Raw genomic sequence first — 15,882 nt, 5'->3', positions numbered from 1 at the left:
CTGTAACGGTGTAGAATAACGTATCCAAACATGGTTATGGCTGGCTTTGCCCGGACGTTACGTCATGTGCGATCTCAGACTGGGTGGACCCAAAGCCCTCGACCCTCCGGTGGGATCGTGACGAGCATGTGAGACGACCCGATTTAGTGAAAAAGCTTGACTCCACCTCCATCTTCGCTTCGTGAACACCTTGCCGCACTGGGCCATATCCCGCCGCAGCGTGTGGCAGCCTCGACCTCTTCTTCTTCTCTCCGCTTATCGCGAAGGGTCGACGATGTGCGGTTTCGTACTCGAGCCAATGAACGGGTGTTCCCGCAAAATTTAACGCAAGAACAACGACCACCAACCACTCGCCCACTTCAATAACCAACCAACAACGAGAAAAAAATACGATTCCTCCAACCGTTCACCATGGCTGGCGAACCTGCTAAGCGTCAAAAGCGCGAGGAATACAAAAAATCGCTAAACGCAGACGAGAGCAATGCGGCGCTCCCGAAGAAGAAATTCTACAGGCAACGCGCCCATGCCAATCCCTTCTCCGACCACTCGTTGGCCTAGTACGGTGGCATTCCTCCATGAAGACAATGAGAGAGCACTCACTGACCCTTTTCACAGTCCCAAAAGCCCCAGTGATATGGACTGGGCCTCACATTATCCCGCATATGCCGTGAAGCAACCGCAAGAGAAGGATGAAGCAGAGTCACATGACTCAGAAAAGGCAATCGCCATCACACAACCAGTCGAGATCGCAGACATAGGATGTGGATTCGGAGGCCTGCTGTTCGCCCTCGCACCTAGATTTCCCACCTCACTGATCCTAGGTTCGTTTTCCCTATCTCCTCAAAACCGTTTCCTTCCAAATCCACAGAGACAAAACGGCATCTAACAAAACGAATCCAGGCATGGAAATCCGCACATCAGTGACCGAGTACGTGCAGGAAAAAGTCCGCGCCCTGCGCGCCCAGAACTCCGCGACGTCTGGCTTCCAAAACGCAGCCTGCATACGCGCCAACACGATGAAGTTCCTGCCCAACTTCTTCGCAAAGGGCCAGTTGGCTAAGATCTTCCTCTGCTTTCCAGACCCCCACTTCAAGCAGAGGAAGCACAAGGCGCGTATCGTGTCGTACACGCTGAACTCTGAGTATGCGTATGTGCTGAAGCCCGGCGGGATCGTGTATACGATTACCGATGTCGAGGATCTGCATAAGTGGATGGTAGAGCATTTGGAGAAGCATCCGAGCTTTGAGAGGGTGAGGGAGGAGGAGCAGGAGAAGGATGAGTGTGTGGAGATTATGAGGACGGAGACGGAAGAAGGGAAGAAGGTGGAGAGGAATAAGGGGATGAAGTATGTGGCTCTGTTTAGGAGGTTAGAGGATCCGGCGTGGCCATGAGAATTTCTCTCACGTTGTGTTTCTGGGTAGGTAGAATGATATCAAAAAGTTAGAGATTCAACAGACTTTTAGATTATTGTGCATGACGGGATCAAGACAGAAACGAGATCTTTTACTCTTCCCTCTAAAGGAACTATGCAAATATGAACAAGGGGATGCCTATTCCCACAAAACGCCACGCTTGAAATGATTCTAGTTTCGCACTTCGACCCTCGATGCGTAGACCTCCTAATCATCAAAGCCACCCCACTCCTCCTCTTCTCCATCCTCCCCCTCCTCCCCCTTCGCCTCCTCCCCCTTCGCCTCCTCCCCCTTCCATCTCCTCACCCTCTCATCCTGCAAACTCTCCTTCGCCAACTCCCTCACACTCTTCGTAGGACTCTCCTTCGCGATCTTACTCAACGGCTCCAACATCTTCTCCACGGGCATCTTCTCCCACGCATCCCCCGCCACCTTCTCTAACTCATCAACATAAACATCCAAAACATGATACCGAATCCCATTCGGCACCTTAACATCCCCAGCACTCAACGGCGTCTCCTCAAAAATCCCCACACACCTCTCCACCTTCTCTCCATCCCCCCACTCCCCCCTCGCAACCACTCGAAACGAAACATTAACATACTGCCTGACGAGATACAGAAACTTGTCCATGCGCAGCGCCTCGATCCCGCTCCACTCCCTCGCCATGGTCACCCAGAACGCCTCGACGAACGGCAGCGCGACACCGTCTTGCAGGTCGAGGACGAGCGACGCGAGGTCCCGGGAGAGTCGCTGCTGGATCGCGGGTTTGTCTTGCATCCAGAGGCAGTAGAAGAGGCCTTTCCAGAGCTTGAGGAGGTCGAGGGGCGGGATCGTGGTTTGCGCGGAGAGGTAGGCGCGGAGGGAGGAGAGGGCGGTGTCGCGGACTTTTTTGTCTGGAGGGGGGATGTTAGGGTTTTGGAATTGGGGAAGAAGATGTGTGAAGGAGGGGAGGGGGAGGCGTACCGCTTGATGCGAGGTTCTTTATGAACGGGCTGTTCTGTGCTTCTGAGGCCATGGTCGTTGGATATGAGGGCGCGGAGCCGGTGCGAACTTGGGTGTGATGGGCGCTTGAGTTCTTTTCTATCCAATTCTCTTTGGAGGAGATCGATTGACGCTGTAATTATGTGCAATGTCTGCGCGGAGGTTCCGGTAGTTGATGTATTGCTGGATAGGTAAACTTTTACTTGTCCCGTAGTCTGCTTCTAGTTTTCGCAGAGAAGATTGTCGCGTGGAAAATTTAAGGTTATCGATAAGGGTCGAGGGCCGCGCTAGTAGGCTCACAGTGTACGGCGGTCCAGTTGGACCATCTCGGAACAAATGGTTCATAGATGCTAATGAAACATCTACGATATTGTTACTATCGAACATTTCGCACAGGAGGGTTCGGGAACCTGCACAGACGTCCTTTGACACTTCAAGACTGGGACTAGATATGTCTTAGAATAGGCAGGAAGTAGACAAGAAAACGAAGATGGTCTGCCCGTAGCTCTCTGTTACAACACCAGAACCTATGAGGACAAAGAAGGCGTCAAGTACTTGGGACGAGAAGTCGGAGATCAGAACCAGCGGGCTTGATGACACCCAAGGACGAAAGTCACGTGATCCAGCATCATGTGACGTGCTTGATGTGCCCGATTGCCAAGAGGATCGAGCAAGTCAAGCAGTGCTCGACATGCTCGACCGCCAAGAGTATCGAGCACTCTGAGCAAAGACTAGGAGGGACGGATATATAAGATTGCCAGATTTCATATGTAGGAGTTCTTCGTAGTCAATAACAAATTGTATCTGATCTTTTGGAATTACCCTACCAGTACAACAGTAGCTTATCCCCCTGGATAAGTCAGAGTTATTACCCTGTCTTGATACTCGCTTTACCCTATACAAACCTCTGCGATATACCCCTCTTACCTTGTGTAGTAAGTCGAACCTATCGTTACATCTGCTAACCTGCTGTCCTGCTCCACCCTGAATCCGGCCCCTACCTTAACGCAACAGATAAAGAAGAAAGTAAGTACTCTATCATGCTAATATTGTTGCTTTACTATATTAGAGCTATTTATATTATTGCTATATCTAGTGGTCGGCTGTAGACAACAACCTTTGCTTCCTACTAGCTCGCAACGCGCCTAGCATCTGGCAGAACAGCTTTCTTTATTGGGGCTGTTTAATGCCGAGTTTGCTATCTTATTTGTTTGTGGAACTGGGCTAATTACGTGGCCAGGCAGGCGACATGCCGTCGCACGTTGCGATACCAATCAGTACACCCACCCGTCGTCGGGTGCTTATCGATCGCGTGAGTCAATTCGACTAACATTTACCACTTCACGAAACTCACTACTAATCCCATAATAGGTCGAAGCAGTCCTCTGTCATAGGTCGAAAGATGGGGTAAGTGGCATTTGTTTCGTCTGAATAGTGATAGAACTAATCTGATATTACCTCTTTAGGAAGAGCAATATCTAGTTCGCTGGAAGAACAACGGCGACGCGGAATACCCGCCTTTAAGTTGGCATAGTGTTTCCGATCTTGCGAGGTGCTTGGAATACGTTCAGGATTATATTGAGTCACGCTCGATTTCTCAGTAAGATGCCTTGTTAGACTTGCTAATGCTATTCAAGACTGACTAGGCGTAGGTCGCTTCTAAAGCGCAAAAGTCCTGACAACGAGACTGAGTACGAACGCCGACCATCTCCATTTGAGAGGCAACAGTCGGTTACATATCAGTCAACCTCGGTAGCATCGGTTCTTCCTTCACCTGCACCTCTTCCAGATATTTACAACGGTGTATTTGACTCTCAACATACGCTTATATTCGCACGTAGCGTAAGTGGTTATTCCCTGTTCTCTCACCAAAGACCATCATCACTTGTACCGATTCGAGAGGTAGTGGGGTTTTCACCGCCAATATATATCTAGCAGGTTCAGCATTCACATCTTCCTCGAGCTCTAAGTTCCGAGCTAACTATTTGGCAGAGTTCCGGACCGAGCATCGCCAGGCTAAGCATACAAAATGTACCTACACCAGAGATGCTCCAAGCAGCTCGTACCGCAATAACAGAAAAGGCTGCGGCCGCGATTCGTCAGGAGTACACAAGACGGCTCAAAAGACTTCCTGGTGTGCCAATCACCCTGCTCAACCTTCACGATGCCTCCACGCCTAGTCTACGCTTCCGATATATCACAGAATACATCCTCCGGGATGGCGTTTACAAAGCGGATCCGGAGACTCAGGAAGGCTGTCAGCAGTGCTCCACCAACATGGGTCGTAGCATCGGCTGCGAATACACCAAGAAATGCGAATGTCTCGAGTATGCCGCAGTCGACACGTCGCGTCTGGACGACGAGCAATTAGAGCTGTACAAGGCCGTCCAAGCCTCGGGCGGCTCTACGATGGGATTTCCCAAGAAGTTCCCCTACTTTGCAGAAGGAACGAAAATCCAGCGTGCTGGGTGTCTAGTCCGCTTCTATCTCGACTCCCGCAATCCGATCTACGAGTGCAATGATAGCTGCATGTGCGGGCCTTACTGCCGAAACAAGAACGTCCAATTCGGTCGCACGGTTGAGCTTGAGATCTTTAGAACTACGCAACGAGGCTGGGGGCTGCGGTGTAAAGAGGACCTGCACGAGGGCCAATTCATCGATACATACCGCGGGGAGATCATCACAGACGAGGAGGCCGATCGCCGCGAGGCTGCCGCCACGTCCAAGGCAAAGGGCTCCTACCTTTACTCGCTCGACAAGTTCCAAGAATCTGAAGGGCTCGCAGACGAGGACATATACGTTGTGGATGGGGAATTCATGGGCGGCCCCACGAAATTCATGAACCATTCCTGCGAGCCGAATTGCAGACAGTACACGGTCAGCTACAACAAACATGACTGTCGAGTCTACGACATCGCGCTATTTGCCTGCGAATTTATACCAAAGGGCACGGAGCTCACTTTCGATTACCTGGACAAGGAAGACGATGTCGAGGTGCCGTCTAGCCCGTCAGAAGGCGCTATCCTGTGTCTCTGCGGCACGGAAAAGTGCAGGCGCTGGCTCTGGACTTGAGGACGAGAGGATATGCCGTTGGAACGTCGATCAAGAAATCACATCGGTCTACTACCGCACTCAGGACTCACCAATGGACTTGGCACCCTTCTCTTTTCTTCAGTCTACCTCGATTCACACGTACCAAGCGAGCATATCTACCCGTGTCCTTCCATACATCTTCCAGTCTCTCAGCCCACACAACCATGTCTAACGGCGTACCGATTATATCAACATCAAACACGCACACAAATACTTAACGACGACATCACTCTCGAGGTTCAGAGATCCCTCCTCCACTTTCTTGTTCCACTTCCCACGAAAGTCACCTCCCCACAACCATGAATCGCATTTGGAGTTTTGCAAGGCCCTGTTATGCATGTATGTTTGTCCAGCGAAGCGAATATCATTGTTACTGTATCTTTTCTTTGAACTCATAGGCTTTGGCTTTCTCGATGATTTTTTGTTCTTCTTCGGTTGTGCGAGCAAGGAAGGGAAAACCAGGGTTTGCATTGGGAAGTGGTATTATGACTTGTAGCATGTGGGTGAGCGTGATAGTAGCTGGATGAGTAGCAGTAGTAATTCAAGCGAAACTCATCCTCCACGAACTTCATTCCGCGAGCATCATTTCTAAGTGACCTTTCCTCTTACACCTAATTACCTTTTCTCTCTTGAAAACCGGTACACCTCCCGCGCAGGGAGGAAACATGAGCTATGGGTCTTGGGCATTTGTTCAGGTACTATGAGCGTAGTTTGCAAACGGTTAACGGTATGCACATAGTCTCTGTGATTATGTAAGGATTCACGGTATTTTGGGAACAGCCAATGGGTGGAGAGGTAAATAGGTCATGGAGGAGAGGAATTGGTCGGATCTGTCTGACCGTTTGTATGTAGGTACTGACTGTGGTACAAATATGTGTGTAGCAAAACACAGTGCAAACGACAGATTACTAGGGTTGTTCGATTGCTGGGACAATCCTCTGTCTTTTATCTAGGGGATCCGCATCCACGGAAATCAATCTAAGTGTATAGAGTTCACTGATTTGCCTTGCATCATAATGGGAGCACGTGGGAAGGCGAGTATTGAAGGGAAGGAGCGACTCAACATCGCGCCCTCCCCATATATAATAGTCGTCGTCTTGCCTCTTCATAACCCTTTGTTCCATCAACATCGTCAATCTCCTTCTTCTCCTATCTGTTGAGAATATCTGAGTTAACTGTCCTTACGTACCAAACTCCCAGCCTTCTCTTCCCTCAAGCCATCACCGCCATCATGAAGCTCTCGTCAGCTACAATCGGCCTCATCGCACTCTGCGGCACTAGCAATGCCTGGTACACCACGATCCGCGAGAACAACTGCAGGAGCTCGCCTCGATACGTCCGTCCCCCCCCCCTCCTTCCCCCCTTCGGCCTACCTTTCTAATCTTCACACCAGTACTCGGTGATCGGGACAGGCAAATTCCAGTTCAATCCCTGGAAGGGACCCCCATGGAATGGCTGGATCGAAAATTGCAGTTACTTCGAGGACCACGGCAACAGGGGACCTTTCAGGTGCGACGGCCCAAATCCGGGATTCAAGGCTGTGGCTGTGAAAGTGAGCATTGGGAAGTGTCGTGCTGTTGATCGCGCCAGAGGCGTGTCGCAGTATTTTGCTGCTGCCCCTATCTGCAACTTGAGGGATGGGAGGGACTGGTCGGGCTTCGTCTGCGAGGACTGAAGCGTCGTCTAGCGGTTGGACGGATGGGGGCTGTGAAAGTGAGGGGACTTGGACATGTTGTTACTGTTCGTTGTGCTCGTATGGACTCATTTCCATTCTTCATCCTATGCACTTAACTTTACTCTTCGCCCTATGGACTCACCTCCACTCCTATGTAGCCTCACTTCCACCCTATCTTCCACGTACGGTACCTACCATGTAGTCATTCTCAAGCCAACAGAAACTTTCTCCAAGAAACTATATATTCTTCATACACGCCGCGCCGGTAACTAATTCGGCCTCTTCTTCCAATCTACTGATGACGGAACAAGAAGTGACCCTCGAACAATTCGTTCATGCACATACTATCTTTCCCTTACTATTCCCTATGGTGTATTTGTTGTACTAATGTACTAGGTGTCCTGACTTACCATCTTACCATCTAGACTCTTACCCCCTTATTCTTTACTGGGCTTTTGCTTAACACAGCTAGCTCCGTGCCTGCCTTTTAGAAACATAAGACAATCAAGAGGTGGAAGTGTAAGCAAAGGAGGGAAAGTACCAACTCCTGTCGACATTTCCCATAGTAGTCAGTAGTCACCGGTGGCGACAGAGAATCAGACTTTCTTCCATGAATACACTTGGTGTTAAACAAACGTAAAAGTCCAAAATCTTTTTATATTCAATAATTATTATTTATATTTGTAAGGGGTTATCTTTTTTTGTTCTTTTTCTTTTTCTTTACTTTATCGGTGCGTTTGTGTGTCTATAGGTATAGGTATATGTAGGAAAGTAAACCCCATGTTTCCAATCTTGAAGAGGGTGTTTATGTAGTTGTAGGGTGATTTGACAGTCTTGATACAGAAAAATACAGGAAAAGACAGTGAAAAAGGGGTAGTAGTAGTAGTTGGGGGTATATCCAATCCATCCATCCGAAAAAAAAGAGAGAGAAATGCTGGGGGGGCGCTAAGGCACATAATCCTATTCTCGCTCAAACGACAGCAAAGGGAAAAATATTAGAAAGGGGGTACACATTCTTTTCCAGTCTTGAGCCGCCGGTTTCGCTAAAGAGAAAAGGGAGGGAGTCAAGCAAGTCACAGTGAGATAAAAGGAAAAAAGGAGACTTTGTACAAAGGAAAAGTGTTTCAGTTTGGTTTGGTTCTTGTGTTTTTGTGTCGTAAAACATACTTTATCGCCTCAGCTCGGTACCGAAGTTCAGACCGATGGGCGTGATGTCTCCATCAACCGTGCTCTCGTCATCGTAGAAACCGCTCTCGCTGAAGTGGCCATCCTCGGCGTCCTGGTCGTAGCTAGCCTTCCTCAATAGCGGTGGGGTGCTAGGAATGGGCTGTTTACCCAGGACGGCGAAGCCAGCATTAGAGCCCCGCGAGCTGTTCGAGTTCGTTCGTAGGCTCTGGGGGCGTGCGGTTGAGGAAGGGAGATCGGGTGTTCGTCGAAGATTCGAGGTTGGTGGAGTCATGAGGCCGGAGAGGAAGGACTGGGCCGGGCCAGGAGCTGTGCGGGATGGGGTTTGGTTGCGAGAGTTGTTGCCCGAGCCAGCCAATGCACTGGAAGCATTTTCACGACCCTTTCGCCAGTTGCCGAATGCTGCAGCGAGCTGAACTGCCTTGGGCGACGCGAAGTTGGACAGGGTGGAGAGCGTTGGGAATGACTGACCACCAGTGATCAGACGTTCCTTCTCATGCTGCTCCATCTGCAAATTCGTTCGAATGCGGATCGCCGCGTCACGAACAGTCTCACGATCGAAGGTTGGCTGAGCCAAGGAGTCGATGAGATCATTCAGATCATCGATGCGCACTCCAAGAAGCTCACGGAGCCAACCGATCTCAGTGTCGCGCTCCTTCAACTTGTTTGGGGCATCAGTATCGACTTCCTCGATCTGGTGCTCCAAAGACTCAATGCGTGACTCTCGCTCTTGGAGTTGCTCCTGGAGCACAGCAATGGATTCCCGCAACGCCTGCGCGGAGATCTTCTCTGGTCCTCCAGAGCTGAACGAGGAGGTAGGTCCTGCGAAAGTTGGCGACTTCACAGACTGAGCAGCAGCCGCAGCGGCACTTGCGGCCTCCTTGGCGATGGAGAGTCTCTCTTCGAGGAGAGAGACCTTGTCTTTGAGATGTTCCATCTTGCTGTCGGCGAGAGACAATCGGTCCTGTCCGTAGGCCTCGGCGCGCTGCATATCTTCATGAGCAATCTCAAGCGCCCGCGAATGCTCTTGGGTGAGCCTGTCCATGCGGCGTTCGAAAGCCTGCTGCTGTTCGCGGAATACAAGCTCCTGCTTTTCGAGAGCCTCGTCCACGGCATGCTTCTTAGCATCAGATGCAGCCTCGAGGTCGAGCTCGTGCTTGGCTTTGAGATGGTCGGCATCCATACGGACGTTGTCGAGCTCGCTACGGACGCGGGAAATCTCGCTTTCAAGCTCGGCCCTGACAATGTTGACTTGGTTGTTGGCGGCATCGAGGTCCGCCTCCATGAGCACGCGAGTGCGTCTGATCTCAACATGTGCAGCTTCCCGGGCTTCCCTGAACTCTCGCTCGTAACGCTCAGCCGCTCGCTGGTGCTCCATGCTCTCGTGCTTGAGCTGCTCAAGAGTCTCTTCGAGCCTGGCATTGTGCTTCTGGGACTGCTCGAGAGTGATCCTCAGCTTCATACCCTCTCGCTCTTGAGTCTCGAGTCTCTCAAGCTCACGCTCCAATCGCTCGCGGGTTCGGCCCTCAGCCTCGATCCTTGCGCTCAGAATCTCATACCTCTTCATGTGCTCCTCGTCACTCTTCTGCCATTGCACACGCTCAGCACCGGCTTGTCCAGAAGCAACGATCATATCTTGCTGAAGTTTCTCGAACTTGGATCGCATCGCTTCACGAATGCGTGCCGCTTCTTCAGCCTGAAGGCGAGAAGTATCAACAGCTTTACGCATGTTCTCAGTTTCTTCATGGGCCTGCTTGAGATCGTTCCTCCATTTGTCGGCAGATAGGCGATGCTCCTCGAGAGTGAAGCTGAGTGCCTCGTTCTCGGCAGTGACAGCATTGAGTCTTTGCTTGATGTCCTCCTCCGAGCTTTCAAAAGCCACGGCTTTGAGCTTGAGTTCATCATTCTCGACTTCCAACGCGATCAGCTTGTTGCGGAGTTCCTCGTCGCCTGTGTTCAGTGTGTCAAGACTTCGGCGGGCATCTTCTGCTTCATCTCTGAGAGCACGGATCTTGTGCTCATCATCACTTGCGGCCTCGCGAAGCAGGAGAAGCTCTTCTTCTGTGACCTTCAACAACCGGGCAGAATCAGCCTCGCGGCCTTCCAGAGCTTGGCGAACCTCGACCTCTTCTGCGAGGCGTCCGGATGTTTCTTCTAGCATACGCTCAAGCTCGGCAATCCGTGCATCTTTCTCCTGGATAGCCTGCGACTCCTCTCGTGTTGCCACTTGCATGTCTTGACGCTTGAAGGCATCGTCGATGAGCTCGCGAACTTCATCAGCCTGGAGATTATGGCTGGTGGTCTGAGCGATGGAGGCCTTCAAGCTGCCAATGACCTGGTAGATCTCTGACAAGTCAACCTGAGGTTGAGGGATGTCAACTGGAGCCTCGAGCGCTTGAGCTGGTTTCTGAGAAGCCAAAGCTTCTGCAACAATAGCACGGATCTCATCCGGCTGAACGATCTCCGGAATTGGAGCAGGGGCCTGTGGTTGATGAGATGATAGAGCGTCTGCGACAATGGACCGGATGGTATCAGGCTGGATGGGTTCGACTGCGGGAACTTGTGCTTGTTGGGCTGCGATTGCCTCTGTGACGATGGCGCGGATATCGTCTGGCCAGATTTGCTCAGGTACTGGAGCGGGAGCCTGGGGCGGGACATGTGTTGCGAAAGCCTCCATGATAGTGGCACGAATGTCCTCAGGCTGGAGAATATCGGCTGTCTGCTTGGGTTCCTGCGCAGCCAGTGCCTCCGCAACAATTGATCGAATGTCATCATTAGTAACAGGTGCGACCGCAGGAGCTGGTGGTTGATGGTGAGCAAGTGCTTCCGTGATGATGTCGCGGATGTTTTCAGACTGAGCCTGTTCGGATGATCGAGACTGTTCTTGGTGGGCTACAAGAGCGTCCGCAACAATATCACGGATACGCTCTGGCAGTATCGGCTCCGGAACGGGGACCGGAAGAGATGTGATGGATGGCTGGTTAGCCTCGAGAGCTTCCTTGATGATGGACCTAATCTTCTCCATCTTCCTGTCCTTCCTAGGAGATCGATTGCGGAAGTGAGAATCGGTACCGAACTCATCGTCCTCGTCATCTGCATCACTATCGAGACGCTCATTCGTAGACATGCTGCGTCGGCCACGTACAGAACTTTGCGATATCATAGAAATGGAGTCTTGAATGACTTGCAAGTTCTGCTCGAGAGGGCCCAAGCGGTTTTGCAAAAGACGACCGATGATGTCGTCCACATGGCTGTCAAAGAATCGACTTCGAGTTTGGATCTTGTCTTCGCCTTCAGACAAGAGACCTTCATCCCAGTCGCTCATAGGAACCTCGTCAGCATTATTCAAGCGATGCACAGGCGACTCATAAGCAAGGCCAGCGCGCTCGTCGTCGAAGGGGTCTTGAGTGATGATCGAAGTCGATGATGCGTGCATGTTGGGAGGAACGTAGAGCCTCCGTGGGCTGGGGCTGGGCGCGTCGCTTCGCAGGTTGGTAGTTGGCGGTAGGTCGTTGCGTTCAAAGTCATGAGTAGAAAGCCTCGGTGATGATGGCTCCCATGCAGGTTCATCGCGTTCCACACCAAAGTCGGATCCTTCTTCATTCATATGCTTCATAACGGCGTCGATATCGTTGAAAGATGCTTGGCCAAGCTGGTCGAAGTCCACACTCTCGCTCTCAGGATATTGCACGTGCCTACGAGATTCCAAAGCAGTCTTGAACGATCCATCGTCGCTTGGTCGGAAAGTGGTAGCCGGGCTACGGCTTGCGTTTCGAGCAGGGCTGGAGTGGACATCCAATTCCTCGTTCTGCGAGACGGATGGTTTCGTGACGTGAATACCAAGATCGTAGCTGTTCTGAGGGCGGAACTCGAAGGGCTTCGCGGCAGCCGACAGCGAGCTCTTGTGCTTGTGAGTCTTGCCGAAAGGCTTGGGCGCTTCTTCGACTGTCGGTGTAACCGCATCACTTTCGGGGGACGATACAAGGTCCTCAACAGCCTCGGCTTCGGCAAGAGGCAATGATTCAGGAGTCTTTGATTTAGCAGGCGCATCTTCGGCATTGGGTGACAGATTCTCCTTGTCTTCTGGTAGTACCTCGCGGTCAGCCTGGATCTCCTGCTTGTTAGTCTGAGGAGACCTTGCTTCGGACATTGGCTGCGACGGCAGTACCGGCTGTAGAGCAAACTTGGGCACTTCGTCTCCGTCGGCACGACCGCGTCGAGCACGCTTCTCTCTTCCATCAGCGTTGGTAATTCGCCCTGCCTCATCTTCATGAACTTCTTCCTCCACCTCTGGGGTCTTCTGCCTGGTAGTGTCAGGGCGAATGATCGGCACCGCCTTCGAACGTTTGGCAGGCTTGATGATATCGTTGGCCGAGATGCTAACGTTACCAAAGATCTTCGAAGAAATGACTGTGGGTGGTGAATTGGGCAGCGCTGGTTGGAAGCTGGAACTACCGGGATTGAAGACCGGTGCGTCGGGCTTGAATGATGGTCCTTTCGAGGCAAAGTTGAAGCCACTTGAAGGCATGGCATTGCCGCTAAGAGTGGGCTGGAATGGAGCAGCTTCCGCGGTGGGCTTGAAAAGTGGTGCCTCGGGTTTGAAGGCTGGAACGTCGGGCTTGAAAGCTGGAACATCAGGCTTGAACGCTGGGGCGCCGGGCAGGAAAGATGGCACATCTGGTTTGAAAGCCGGCACATCTGGTTTGAAAGCCGGCACATCAGGTTTGAAGGCTGGCGCATCGGGTTTGAATGCTGGTGCATCAGGCTTGAAGGATGGTGCAGTGACATTGAAGCCGGACATGCCATCCAGGCTGGTCCTGTTGCTCTGCGAGGCATCGAAGCCAGTTGAGTTGAGCGCCGGCGAGAAGGAGAAGTTGGATGAAACGGACGGGCTGAACGAAGCCGTGGGGTTGAAAGAGGCCGAAGGATTGAACTTGAACTCCTTTGCCTCCACATTGAACTTCGAAACGGACGACTGAGATGTATGCTTGCTGTGCATCGCCGATCCTGGCTTTCCAAAAGCGAACTTGGGATCCTTCCACGAGTTGCTGACCTGCGAAGGTGCCTTGGAGTGTTGAGTTGAGGCATTTGAGGCTTCGTGAAGCTCTCCATCCTCCAAACTTGGGTTCGTGACATCGGAGATGTTTGTCTTTGCGCCATCGCTGTCTCCACGTGGGTTCTCTTGGGGTGCGAAATTGAAAGGACTGCTCTGCGAAGGTTTTGCAAGAGAGTGTGCTCTGTTGTGCGGCTGGGGTTGGTGTAAGACTGTGTCCCAGTGTGGTTTGTTGACGGGGTTGAAGGGCTTGAAATCCTGCGCGTTTTCAGGCTCAGTGCTGAAATCTCCCCCTTCGTTGAACTGCTTGTCAATTACCTCCTCCAGGTGGTACTCGGCATCCCGTGCCTCACGCTCAAGATTTGCGCTAATGTTATGGCGATGGCCGCGGGGAGTGGGGATGGTAATCTCTGGGCCAGGCTGGGTGGCGTGCTTCAGGGGTGGTGTCATCTGTCGTGGTGCCTCCTCCTCTTCAGCCTCGTCCTCAGGAACTTCGGCAAGTGTCGAGGATGGCCGCATGCCAAGAACTTGTTGCTGCTGATGGTTCATCAACTGGGCCTGCAACTGCTGTTGCTGAGCCTGCATGTGAGCCAACAAATCATCCTTCTGCGAGGGTGTGAGGGGGAATTGCTGGTTGGGTCGCATGCCAAATGGAGAGCTGGGTGAAACAATATCGGCAAGATCTGGCCTACTCAGCGGCAGAGCAGGCGATCCGCCTCGTGCACCCTGAACACCGAAATAATTGTTCGGAGACCATGAACCGTTAAGCGGTGAAGTTGCTTGCTGCATGAAGCTGGCGGGAGAGAAAGTCGAATGCCTGTGCATGTGCATGCTTGGGCGCCCAGGACCGAACGCCGACATGGGCGACGCCATCGATTGTCGGGAGACGTGACCAGGCGAAGGGCCGAGTGGGAACGAACCAGAAACGATGCTCCCTTGTCGTTGGATTCGGTGGCTTCCCGCGGAAGAGGTGGGAAGAGGGGGCGAGAAGGGGAGGGCGATTTGCGCGGCAGAAGCGGTTCTTGATGCAGATAGATCCTCATCATCTCCACCTAAGCTCACACCTAGAGCTGCGAGCTTCGCTTCTGTGAGATGGTTGACATACGCGTCCCAATCCGCCTTGTTCGGTACCCGCACACGGTGGCCTTGGAGTCGCTCTGTTCGAATGTACTCATCGCTTGGCCAGATGCCTCGGTTCTGAGACAAAGCAGTTGCCTCAATAGTATCATCGCCTTGTCGATGTCCGAATCCCCTCGTATCATATCCTGCGCGTTCGAATTGCTGCATCTTCTCCCTAACAGCAGCCTCCGTCATTGGTTTCGGTGGGTAGCCCGGGGTGCCGCGAGGAACATCTCTCGCGATTGAAATGATGCACCCCTTTCCCTTGACCAAAACCTTCTTGCGTGGGCGAGGGGCATAAACTTGCTCTGCGGCGGGTGCTGCCGGTTTCGCTGGGGCTTCGGAAGGCTTAGGTGCCTCTACTGGACTCGACACGCTCGGTGCTGCAGCAGTCCTTTCTACGTTCGAACTGCGGCCCATTTGCGATCTTAAACTGCCCCCGGACCCTTGCCGTGAGTGCGTGTCCGGGTTGGCGTACCTTGATGCCATCATCTTGCCGAGTTCTTCCTTTTGACCCTCGCTAAAGTGCGACCAGAAATCCTGCTGATTCAGGGTCTTGTTGTTCTTCCTCGACGGGTGTCCTTTCTTCTTGCTTTGTTCGATCACCGGTTTTTCCTCACTGACACTACGATCTGTCTCACTGTCACTGACCCAATTGCTCGTTTCTCGATTCCAACGACGGTCTAAGAACTGGCGAACCCACGCTTCGGATGGACTCTGGTCGAGTGATTGTGTAGCGGGATTGGAATTAGACCCTGAACGTGTTGGTGTGTCGAGGATTGAAGGGAGTCGGGATGGAATTAAGTGTTCGAGGTTGAACTGGCTTGAGGGTTCGTCCTGCTCTAGATGATCAGGAAGAAGGTGCTCAAGGTTGAATCGATTCGGAGAATTATCCTCTTCTAATGGGCGCGGAAGCAAATGCTCAAGGCCGAATTCGAGATGGGTCGAGTCGTCTAGATCGTCGCTCCCGAGATTAGTTGATACGATACGACCGCGATTGAAGGACGGAGGTGGATGTCTATAGGGGCTTCCCCAGCTAGCGGTGAAGTACGATGTGCTATCGGTGCGCTCGTGTCTTGCAACAGTGGAGGGCGTCCGCGGGAGATTTCCTACGGCAGATAGCGAAGCAAGTGGAGGAAGCTCCGGGCTCGAGTACCCAAGGGTCTGAGTCGGCGAGGGACAAGTCCACAGAGTCTGTGCCGGAGATGGCGCGCCACGAGCGTCCGGAGAGTAGTTCGGATCGGCCTCGGCGTGCAAGACAGAGGGAGGCGAGGACGGTAAGGGGAGCGAGGAGGACGAGGATTTGCGTCGAGCTTGCATTCAATTATCAACGGGCGGGCCCAGACGGTCCGGAGGGGGGA

The 15,882-nt window shown here is 52.3% G+C and overlaps 5 protein-coding genes across 5 annotated transcripts; 3 read left to right on the top strand and 2 right to left on the bottom strand.

Annotated features, from left to right (window-relative positions):
• Nucleotides 1–170: 170 nt before the first annotated feature.
• Nucleotides 171–1,507, top strand: BU24DRAFT_364202 (uncharacterized protein). Its single transcript, XM_033524235.1, has 3 exons — nt 171–557; nt 616–821; nt 901–1,507. The coding sequence occupies exons 1-3, from the start codon at nt 412–414 to the stop codon at nt 1,389–1,391; spliced, it is 843 nt and encodes a 280-aa protein (XP_033387223.1). The 5' UTR covers nt 171–411; the 3' UTR covers nt 1,392–1,507.
• Nucleotides 1,508–1,619: 112 nt separating this feature from the next.
• On the bottom strand, nt 1,620–2,430 carry BU24DRAFT_405624 (uncharacterized protein; the record flags this gene model as incomplete). Its single annotated transcript, XM_033525713.1, has 2 exons — nt 1,620–2,308; nt 2,379–2,430. 2 exons carry the CDS (start codon nt 2,428–2,430, stop codon nt 1,620–1,622), a joined length of 741 nt encoding a protein of 246 aa, XP_033387222.1.
• Nucleotides 2,431–3,645: 1,215 nt separating this feature from the next.
• Nucleotides 3,646–5,468, top strand: BU24DRAFT_405623 (SET domain-containing protein; the record flags this gene model as incomplete). Its single annotated transcript, XM_033525712.1, has 5 exons — nt 3,646–3,708; nt 3,768–3,803; nt 3,863–3,996; nt 4,049–4,238; nt 4,389–5,468. 5 exons carry the CDS (start codon nt 3,646–3,648, stop codon nt 5,466–5,468), a joined length of 1,503 nt encoding a protein of 500 aa, XP_033387221.1.
• Nucleotides 5,469–6,720: 1,252 nt separating this feature from the next.
• On the top strand, nt 6,721–7,164 carry BU24DRAFT_458610 (uncharacterized protein; the record flags this gene model as incomplete). The annotated part of the gene is made up of 2 exons (XM_033531651.1): nt 6,721–6,825; nt 6,883–7,164. 2 exons carry the CDS (start codon nt 6,721–6,723, stop codon nt 7,162–7,164), a joined length of 387 nt encoding a protein of 128 aa, XP_033387220.1.
• A 1,168-nt stretch (nt 7,165–8,332) lies between these two features.
• Nucleotides 8,333–15,841, bottom strand: BU24DRAFT_342278 (uncharacterized protein; the record flags this gene model as incomplete). Its single annotated transcript, XM_033523311.1, has 3 exons — nt 8,333–10,831; nt 10,910–12,898; nt 13,046–15,841. 3 exons carry the CDS (start codon nt 15,839–15,841, stop codon nt 8,333–8,335), a joined length of 7,284 nt encoding a protein of 2,427 aa, XP_033387219.1.
• Nucleotides 15,842–15,882: the final 41 nt, after the last annotated feature.

This window comes from Aaosphaeria arxii, assembly GCF_010015735.1.
Source record: "Aaosphaeria arxii CBS 175.79 unplaced genomic scaffold BU24scaffold_2, whole genome shotgun sequence".
NCBI classification, from domain to species: domain Eukaryota; kingdom Fungi; phylum Ascomycota; class Dothideomycetes; order Pleosporales; genus Aaosphaeria; species Aaosphaeria arxii.
The sequence above is the reverse complement of the archived record's forward strand: the minus strand, read 5'-3'. Positions and strand labels throughout refer to the sequence as shown.